The 10,795-nt window shown below is 41.8% G+C and overlaps 1 protein-coding gene and 1 long non-coding RNA gene across 2 annotated transcripts; both read left to right on the top strand.

Annotated features, from left to right (window-relative positions):
- Positions 1 to 182: 182 nt before the first annotated feature.
- On the top strand, positions 183 to 5,887 carry LOC121923198 (major histocompatibility complex class I-related gene protein-like; the record flags this gene model as incomplete). Its single annotated transcript, XM_042453392.1, has 4 exons — positions 183 to 480; positions 828 to 908; positions 2,988 to 3,026; positions 3,363 to 5,887. Coding segments are annotated over 4 exons (576 nt in total), but the record flags the coding sequence as incomplete, so codon positions are not given.
- Positions 5,888 to 6,129: 242 nt separating this feature from the next.
- On the top strand, positions 6,130 to 8,690 carry LOC121923064. The gene is made up of 2 exons (XR_006102290.1): positions 6,130 to 6,237; positions 8,244 to 8,690. It is a non-coding gene; the product is annotated as an uncharacterized LOC121923064 (long non-coding RNA).
- The last annotated feature ends 2,105 nt before the right edge of the window (positions 8,691 to 10,795 follow it).

The raw sequence follows: 10,795 nt of genomic DNA, 5'->3' as shown, positions 1-10,795 counted from the left end.
TATATATATATATATATATATAATCTTTGTTTTTTATCTGTTGTAAATAAAATAAAATAAAAATAAAGTGATGAGTATCCTATTTCAGGATAAAGGGCAGGACTGGACTAACCCAGGCAGCCCCTTCCTCCTGCTGTTGCTTCTGAAGGTTCTGAGAGATGTCTTGATGCTCACTTGACTCTTTTCTTTCAGAGGCCCCTGTGGGGAAGGTGACACGCCAGGCAATTGGGGGTGGCCAGGAAGCACTGATCTGCCAGGTCCACGGCTTCTACCCCAAAGATATTGAAGCCACCTGGAGGAAGGGAGAGGAGAACTTGGATCATGAGACCTTCCGTAGGGATATTGCTCCCAACTATGATGGGACATACTATACTTGGCTCAGCACTGAGATTGACTCCAAGGAGAGGGACCTCTATCGGTGCCACGTGGATCATGCCAGCCTGCGAAAGCCTCTGGTCTTGGCTTTTGAAGAGACTGGTGGTAAGGGACTAGAGGGGCATAAGGAATAGGTCCTTGAAAATAATAGGGTCCTTATTTGACAGAAGTGAGCAAAAAATTAGTTTTATTGCTGCCTTTGGATGGCATGAACACAGACTAAAATAATACACACAATCCTGAGCTCTCTGTGCCTTTTTACATGAAATGTTTTTTATGAAGCATGTAATTCTGTTTACTGGTAAGCCTTTGTGGGGAGAGAGTCCTTCAAAAGAAGGTCATAGTATGTACATGGGCCTTGTTGAGAGATTCAGTCAGTCATGTCTCTGCTGAAGGGATTTCAGGGCTTCTGATGAGCTTGTCTGAACAGCCATGTGTTTCTTCCCTTTTAGTCAATGTGGGGCTTATTGTGGGAGCCATCGTGGGAGTCATGGTAGCTGTGTTGCTGGCAGTTGGGCTCACCTTCTTTATTAGTAAGTGCATGTGAATCTGTTTTCTGGGTCATGTGTCTGGTTTTGTGGTATATTCTTCTAGAGACTGCTGATGGCAAAGACCACCTTTCCTCCATAGAACTCCCAGGTCATTTCCCCATATAGGACATATTAAACATAAACTTGAAAGTACCTGAAAGCTATTTAGGTTGTTTCCAAGCTATTTAGTTTGGAAGGTTATTTAGGTTGCTTCCCTGTCCCCTTGGGATACCATCTTTAATTTATCCTCATTGCACCCCTATTAGTCCTAAACCCATTATCCCCTGCCACCTGATATGTTGTTGAAGCTGGTTTGTCTGAGATTAAATAATCTTTTGATGATTAAAAGATGAAGCCTGGGTCCTGAAATCCAAATTTCCCAGGACTGGAAGGCAGCTGAATGTCATCTTATCAACTGTCTATATTTTCACCTGGGCCGTAGACATAGTTATGTAGAAGTCCCAGTGGGTCTTTATATTGATATATAAAGGGATCTTGTTGCACCTTAAGATTTAAGTCTACAAAAGCGTATGCTACCAACTTCTTTCTTTCAGTTTCAAAGGTGCTACAAGTTCCTTTGCATACTGATTCAGACTAAATTTCTGTACAGAGGTGTTTCTGTATGTAAGGAACATTTCTTTCTGTTGTGGAGATTCCTGGCTGTGGGGCCAGGGTTGAGCCTGACTCCTCTGCTCTCTCTAGGCAAAACTCCATTGAAGATCCCAAATCCAAGGTTGGGAATCCCATGGACTCCCATATATTGTTAAATGGCTAGTTCTAAATTTCAACCCCGAGGCTGCAGAGAGTTCTAGTCTAACAACAGAAGTGTCTAAACTGGGATGCAGGATTCCTATCCCTAATTGTAGGAAATGGGTTGATCTTTATTGTCCTATATTTGGGGATCCAATTTTGTCTCAAACGTCTCTGGATGGCCATCTGTCAGGATGCTTTGATTGAGAGTTCCTGCATGGCAGGGGGTTGGACTAGAAGACCCTTGTGGTTTCTTCCCATTCTATTATTCAATGATTCAATGATTCTATGATTGATGTTTTCAGTTTCTTCCCATAGGTTGTAGCACCAGTAGACATTGGGGAGGGGCATGTCTTCCCAAGCGTTATCCTATATATCAGTTTTCTGAAAGAAAATATATACATTTTATTTCATGAAAAGGCTGTAATTACAGAACATAGACGATAGGCTGCTTTAGATTGACTAGGAAGGACTCTGAAAAACTGAGGAATGCTTTGTCCAGGGCCTTTTCTCTGATGGCTTCCCATCTTTGCATTGTCTTCCCTTAGGGAGTGTGTATGGCCTCCTCCATGCTAACTTTGTAAAGTTACTTATTCTACACTGCACTTGATAATAATTTTGGTATTTTAAAGTTAAGGTTTTGGTTGCCTTTATTATTTTAATTGTTATATTTTCTTTTTCATTTTAATTGTGTGTTTTTGGTTTTATGGTCTGATCATCTGTTTTGTGTTTTTAATTATGTTATAATCTGCTTTGCAATGGTTTCTTCCCTGACAGACTAGTGTGGGCCGTCTACATTTGCTGGAGTTGGGGGCACTGGACCCTTCATTAATGTGTAAAAACTGCAAATTAAAAAACACTACTTTTTAAACCTGAGAGAAAATCTCCTTAGCAATATCTTGGTCCACAAGCGCAATTCTGTGGTCCACATCTGCCAGAAGTTAACCATAGAATTTTGCTGGAAGACCTACAAATGCCCAGAGAATTGTTTTTTCTTGGAATCTCTAGGTTTTCCATTGTGACTCTATGGTCAACTTCCAGCAGAGTCATCCTGGATGACATAGAGATTATTTGAGAGAGCATATTAATCAAATCTATGATTAATCAAATCTGCAAAAGTTAAGGCTGCCAATGTGGAGGGTCCACGATATAAATATTTGAAATACAATATTACAGTAAATGGGGCCATAAGCCTCCTTGGACACAGTGGATTATGTTCTGAGTAAATATGCCTAAGATTGGGAAGGGCTGGGATACTGCATGATCTCTTTGAGGTGGGGGTGGTGATGGTGGTGGGGAAACCACCTCTGATTACCGTTTTTGTCTCTATAGAGAAATGTAGAAAGAAGCGAGACTATGAAAAAGCATCAAGTAAGTGACTACTCCTTTTCTAAAATCAGGTTTTTAACAAAGTTGAAACATTTTGTAAAAAAAAAAGATAATAATAAACACAGCTGCTGATCTGTTTAGTCATTCTGAAGGATGGAAGTCACAGAGCTCTTTGGACAGATCCATATAGATGCTTCCCAGCTAGGTTGGCAGTAAAGGAGTAAAGTATGGGACCCTAAAGAATACATTTAACTAACTTAAATTGATAGTAATTTTTTTAAAAAAAATCTTTTGACACATACAATTAAAATACATAAATATTCACAAATTCTTACATGTTTTTCTTATCTTCCCTCCCCCCCCACCCTTTACATTCAGTCAATCATCTAGTTGTTTGCATTTTGTACAGCATTTGTTCAAACAGTGGTCCCTTGCTTTGCGCGGGGGATCTGCTCCGGACCCCGCTACATAAGGCAAGTTCCGTCTATGCTCGAATCTCATTGAGGATAATGGGCCTTGTGCACGCAGCGGCGTGAGTGCCGCAGGTGCGCATGCCATTCATTAAATGGCACTGAGCTTCTAGAGTAAGCTAGAAGCCACATAAAAGGTGCCCAGATATCATATGGGCTCACTGTATATTCCTCAAATTTCTTTCTATTTCCACCTCCATCTCACTGTTCTATGTATATATTTATTTTTGTTTCCAGATTATGTATATTTCTTTACTCATATATTTTACTTATTTCTTATTTCTTTCATAAGAAATTGATTTTCCAACTATTATTTACAGCTTTATCTATTTTACTTTCCAGTCTATTATCATAATATAAAATCAGTTATTAGACCATATTTTCTTACAATATTCTATTAACGAATCCCAGATCTGTTCCTCATTAATTAATTCATCTTTCATTAAACTTATTATTCTATCCATTTCCGCTACATCTAATGCTTTTACAAACCATTCATCAATACATGGGACCTTCCAGTGGTTTGCAAATTTTTCATGACCGCATAGCAACCCAAGTAATGTGAGGAAGATCTTGGTGACAGAGAACAGCCAATTTTTGACTCAGTTTCTACCCCAGCTTTGCCCAACCTGCTGCCCTTCAAATGTTGGAGGCTCCAGTTCCTGTCATTCTCAGCCAGCATGATCATTGCTCAGGGATTATGGGAATGATCAAAAACATTTGAAAGGTGGCACCAGTTTGGAGAAGATACCATCAGTTCTCTAAGATCTTTATCACACGTCGACCTATGTGCCTCCATCTCAAAAATGGTTAAAGTGCTGCCATCCCACAAAAGCAATCCCATTTGCTATTGGTTATCACACAGAACACATTGGGGTTAAAAGCACATTAAAGTGGGCCCAATGAGAATTTGGCTATCAAAAGGAGACGAACAAATCCTTATTGCCTGCTTAGAAATACCTCCTCAGCGCATGCTCCAAAGTGTCATTTCCGCAAGTGCGCACACACACACATGCTCCAAGGAGGGGAGGGGAGGGGATACTGGGGGGATCCTCTTTGCCAGAGAAGCCCCAAAAGGTGTTTTAGAGAAAGGCAGAATGAGGCTGCCCTTTGCAAACTCCAAACCACACACAAAGACACACACACACACACACACACACACACGAGAGAGAGAGAGAGAGAGAGAAAAGAGGAGGCTGGGTCCATAAGCCTGCCTGATTTCATGCCCTCCTTTTCCAAGGCATGTCCTCCACTTCTCTCTCCTATCCAGGAGGACTTAAAACATCCTCTCTCTGCCTTCTTCTATGAGCTCTGCCCTTAATTAGAAGAGGAAAAGCAGCCCGAGAGCCTAAAGACGGGAGTATGTTTGTGTATCCCTAAGGAAAGAGAGCATTCTCCCTGTTTGGCACAGCAAGGCACCCTGGGAAACGAAGTCATCTGGAGGCTTGTTTTCCACATGGTTGGCGTGATGCAAAGGGAATGAATTTGCAAGCAAAATGGACATGTATATCTTGTAGTTTTGCAAATTTGCTCATTTCTTGATTCACCTCACATTCTCCCTGGATTCTGTCTGGATTGTGTGCAGCATCATGCGATAAGCAGCTGCAAAGTTGTCTCTAAAGCCGTGAATGACCCTGCATTGCCCCCACTTTAACCTTTTAATTTCCCTCGTGTGATAGAGTCCACAGTCTTTAATGGCCAGATATTATGGCTGAGGAAAAAATGCTGGTATAGATCATGACAAGGAGATTGCCTCTGAACAGAGATGGCCTGCAGGGTCCTCACAGTCTCTAGTTCCTGTCTGTTGGTTTGTGGAAACAGCTGCAGCTTCTAGGCATTAGACATCTACAACTCATAATGAAAAAGTGCTGAGTAGCTCTTCTACATTTTTTGCTTAATGAGTTTTCTGTGCTAAGAAAAAAGATGGGAAGAACAATGGGAAAATGCAGGATAATGCCAACATGTGATCTCCTGCGAATTTCCAAAATCCAAAGAATAAAATCTGCTCACAAGTCTGGCCTTTTATAGGCTTTCAAGCAATAAACCATTTGGAAAAAAGGCTCTAGAATCTCCTGTCTCTGGATGCCATATACCCATTTTTATGTTTTGTGACTAACCCAACGCTGGCTTTTGACTGAAGCCTATTCCAAATTGGAATTGATGGGGAAGGAAAGATTGAATTGGGAAAGGGAACTAGAAAGGAATGGAACTGGAGAGATAGAAATTAACAACTGTTCGCACTGGTGCAGGGCAACCAGGGGAATCCTGGCTTTGGAGATGCCCTGATCCTCCCTCATTGCAAAGGCTTCCTGTTCCAACATTGGGTGGGGTGGCTGATCGTATATGATATGTCCTGCTCAGCCACCTTGCACGTCTTCTGCCATGGCAAGGTTATTTCTCTCTTGAGGTGAGGAAACATGGCACCCAGCAATCAGTCACATTGCTGGAACCTTGTTCTGATCTCAGACCAAAGAAAACTGCTGACATTGGCCCACACACTGGGTGGCTGAGCAGGGACATGTTTAATAGCTCGCCTGTGTTGACAATGAAGACTCCAGATCTTCTGGAAGATCTGGAGCAACTGGTGAGTATTTAATTTGTGTTAAGGTTGTTATATCCTGGTTCTGCGAGCTGAATGGGCCAGCTGTTGTCTAGTCTGTATGCACCAGAAACAAGGGGAGGCCAGTTTATTTGGCCCATGCATAGAGAATATCTTTGATACTGAATCTCTCCCCTCTCTCTTTTTGCAGCAATGACACAGAGCTCTGGCGGCTCCACCAAGGGTAAGTATGTATGTGTTGAGAGAGGGTGATGAATATAGTGGGGATGAGATCCATCTTGGAGAAAATGAGGAAGTCAGTCTAATTTCCATGGAATTGATTTCTGCAGACAAGTTTGCCAGCGTGAAAAAAGGCCCTGTTCCTTGTTTCCACAAGTATGACTTCTTGGTGATGGGACTTAGGACAGGGGCTCAGAGGATGACCAGTAGGTTTTCTTTGGAAATGTCCTTCAGTTCCTGGACTAGTGTTTTACAAGGACATCTACTTTGCTGTGCTGCAAACCATGGGGCTTTCCAGGAGTTTAATAGATGGTGCAGAGCTATATTCTCATCCTTGGCTTTTTACAAAGCAATTGGAATAGAAGGCCTCCACCTTCTTTATTAGTCATAACTAGTATTTGTTTTTTTGTGGAATTGGAACAGGTTATAATAATAATAATAATAAAATAATAAAAATTTTATTTCTATGCCGCCCTTCCTACGATCAGGGCGGCTCACAGCAGGGTTTTTAGTTAAATCAATCAGATTAAAATACACAATACCACAAATTAAAAAACACAATAAATCAACCCCAAACAGCAAAAAAGCCCCATAGCCACAACCTCTTGGCCACGGAAAGAGGAGGGGAGGCCCACAGGATATTTATTCGGGGAATGCCTGTTGGAATAGGAAGGTTTTAAGATCCTTCCAAATTGGGCCAGTGGGTCGTAGACGAGAGGAGCTCTGTGGGCAGCGCATTCCAAAAGGGCTGGGCGAGCTATGCAGCTATGGAAAAACGTTCTTCCGAGTTAGTAGTGGAGGGGGCTAACCTAGCCCCAGGCACCTCTCAGTAGCTTGCTGCCCAGACGTTCTGAGGGTGCGAGGCGGAATGACGGGGAGAAGGCGGTCCCTTTAGGTATCCTGGGCCCAAAGGCCATTTTACTCATGATTTTGCTTTCTTTTACTCATGATTAGGTATCTGTGCTAAGTCTGAAACCTGTGGAGTGACAGGAGGAATTGGTCACATGGGTGGTTGCATAATGCTACAGTAGGGGTGGGTAAAAAAATGTGGCCCCACAGGTAGCATGTTGGCCCTGGAAGTTCGTGGGGGGGGAAATTAACCACAAAACGTCTCCAAAGGCCTCCAGGGAATGTATGTTTTAGGGGCTTTTCTTCTGGGGTACTTGGGGCCACGGAAAGATCTTTTTGAAAAACCAGAAGTAAACTGGAATTGACACCTAGCCCCCTGTAAGAAAAAAAAAAAGCCCCCTCCTAGGCCTAAAAAATGGCCTGTGGGCTCTAAAACATAGCAAATTATCCTCACAGCCCCAAAGGCTGTTAGGGACTTCTGGCCAAACTTTTTTTTTTTAGGTGTGATCTGGTGGTGGTGGCACACCCCCCCAAGGTCTGCTAGGGTGCTAATGTGCGCCCCCCTCATCTTCCCGGTTACTCACTCCTATGTTACAGCCTACAAGGGTTGCTTTATAAGGTCTTTCACATTATTCCCAGAACCTCCAGGATCCCATATCAGAATTGTCCCTCAGCAAAACTAGAGAGCATTTTCTTGTTATTTTCCCGTGGTGTGCAATAATAGGCAATAATAATCAAAGCCATCTTATGGGTTCACAATAGATTCTCCCTGCTTTTTCTTTTAGATTGTAAGGCCTGAGGGCAGGGAACAGTATGATTATCCTCTCTGTTGTAAGCCGCCTGGGATTCCCAGTGATTGGTGGCATATAAATATAATATTATTATTATTATTATTATTATTATTTATTATTATTATTATTATTATATTACTTCTATGATTATTTTCAGCTTAGTGTCCCTGACATATGCAGCTTGGCTTACCTGCTTGAGGCAGTCTTTGGACATGTCTTACGCAGATCCTTCCTGGTAGCACACCTAATCCCTGCCCAGAGGACATTTTGTGCTTAGTTAGATCTGTTAGGGTCTTGTCTCTTTTGAGTCCTCTCTTGCACTGACAGTTCTATGATATTGGTGAAGTCTCCTTTGTCTTTGTTTCTGCAGCATGAGATCCTCTTGGTGTATAAGATGGGACTAGAAGATGCCTGCTGAAATTTTGCTTCGGATTTTGTATGCAAGGAACTTCTTTCTGCTGCTTGTTGGGCTTCCTAACCCAAGCCCTGGTCCAGACATTCTGATTCCAGTGAATTGATTTTAGGGAAAATTTCCTTTCTGACACATTTGAAGCTGATACTTTTTTTGACTGATTTGTAAAATATTTACTTTGGTCCAAAATGTGCCTAACATCTGCAACTAAAGTCATAAATGTTAAAAAGAATTAGAATCATCACGTCTCAAGCTTAGCTAAATAGGATCTGCAGCGATTTTGATAGGTTTCTTCACTCCCCACAATTTCTCTCCAGCATTATGCTTCCTGGTTACCCTAGCTGCGCTAAAGACATCTTTTGGGACTTGTTATAGTGAGTTGTAAATTAAATAGACTAAATTGTTTGCAAAATAATGTTTACAAGCATTCCAGCTACTCTTGGTGAAGGAATGGGTTCAGCTTCTGTGTAGGAAGTCAGAGAACTTGACAAGAGGGCAGTTGGCAGGAAGGAAAGATGCTCAGCTGGCAGAGATACTTAGAATTTAAAGCTGAGGAACAGAAGTTACAGAATGGCTGAAGAAAATGAAAGAACTGTCTTGATTGGACCTAAAGATGATCTGGAGAATTAAAATTCAGTATTAATAGAAACTACAGGATGCAATGAAGGCATAATCTCCAATTCTGAGCTCCAGATGAGGATTTGTTTCTTTGGTGATCAAGAACCCCACCCCATTTCTCAACCTCAAGAGATCATCACCACTGACCTTCCAGGGTCCCTCTAAACATTGTGGACTAGATCTATGGATACTTTGAGGCAAAGACTCTCCCATTTACTCTGTCTGGCCCCTGGCCTCTGAGGGGAAGAGAAGGTAGGCCCAATGCCAGCAGGCCTCCCCTAAAGGAACTGAGCCATCCTAGAAGGCATCTGACTCCATCCTGGCCTCTGAGGGAGAGAGGAGGTAGGCCCAATGCCTTCCCTAATTGGGCCTAATCAGAGTAAGAAGAAGGGTCCTCCCTCCAGTCCATTTGCCCTTGTCCAGGCATCAGAGGGAGAGAAGATCTGCTGGACTTTTCCCCTTCCCCACTGCCATTCCCTTCTCCTTTTGTGTCTTGTCTCTTTAGATTGTAAGCCTGAGGGCAGGGAAATGTCCAGTTAACAATTTGTAAGCCGCTCTGATAACCTTTTGGCTGAAGAGCAGGGTATAAGTAAATAAATATTATTATTATATTATTATTATTATTATTTTGATATTGTACTAGAACAAGGGTGGGCATGTTTGGCCCTCTAGATGTTGTTGGGCTCCACTTCCCATCATTTCTCACCATAGAGGGAAGACCTTAACTGGAGTTCTTTAAACAGAGCTTGCCATGTTTCAAGAGTGCTTTAGCTGTGGATTCCTGCACTGGCAGTTATTGAACTAGCTGACCCTTGTCGTCTCTTCCAACTCTGCGATAGTCCCTGCTGGGCAGCATAGTCCAAAAACTTTTGCCATGCCACACTTTCCCCACCTCTGCCATTGTTTTTGTTCCATAACTGATGCCTGTTTCTAGCCATCTTCAGGATAAGGTGGTGAAAGGACTGGAGGCAGAGCACAGCTGAATTCTCCCACTAGGCAGTGGAGGTTGTCTGGACAGCTCTCTAGGCTGACCTCTATCTAGATGTCTTGAAAGACTGCCATTTGTCACTCTGTTCCATCCAGGTCCTCATTCCAACATCTCCCAACTGCTGCAAGTAGTAGAGAAAAATGTCATAAATGGGGGGGGGGGAACCTAATAAACAAACTAATTAATTGATAAAAATGGAACTTGCCAGCTATATCTTTCAGTGCAGGTCTTCAATCCATCTGATACTTGTTGTTTCATCCCCAGAAAGTTCAGGGAGAGAGAATTCAGTGGCCAAATTAGTCAACCTCTCAGTGTTTATATTGCTTCTGTACTTGAGATCTTTTAAAAACAGATATTTTCTCTACACTGTTTTGATACAACCATGTACAATTATCAGCACCATGTCCACCAAAGTGTAAATCCTTACAACACCATCCTATGTATGTCAGGAAGACTTCCCACTGAGTTCATTTGGGCTTATTCCAAAGTTAATCGTGGGTAATTATTCAAAAAGTGGAGATAAAGCGAGCTCTCCCTTAAGGGAGAGCCGTTTAGAGGGGTAAGCTTGGAAGAGAAAGAGCATTTTTGGTATTATCGACATCTTCAAAATAGCCACTTTGCCCATCCAAGAAATACTGAGTTTTTGCCATCTTTTCAAATCATTTTAAAATATTTCTCCAGATTTTTTCATAATATTTTACAAAACGTTCCGTATTTTTCATTGTTATATCCCTAATATTATTTCACATTTTGAATTTAATGTTAAAACCAATATGTTTACTTCTTCTTTCAATAGGTTTACTCTTCTTTGGTCAAATTCATCGTTAAATTGCGTTTTTTCTTTATTAATTTATATCATCCGGCCATCTTATCCAATTTCTCAAATGTTTTCAACATAATTTCA

The sequence above is a fragment of the Sceloporus undulatus genome, chromosome 2, assembly GCF_019175285.1.
Source record: "Sceloporus undulatus isolate JIND9_A2432 ecotype Alabama chromosome 2, SceUnd_v1.1, whole genome shotgun sequence".
Taxonomy (NCBI): Eukaryota; Metazoa; Chordata; class Lepidosauria; order Squamata; family Phrynosomatidae; genus Sceloporus; species Sceloporus undulatus.
Note: the sequence above shows the minus strand (reverse complement) of the source record. Positions and strands in the feature narration are given on the sequence as shown.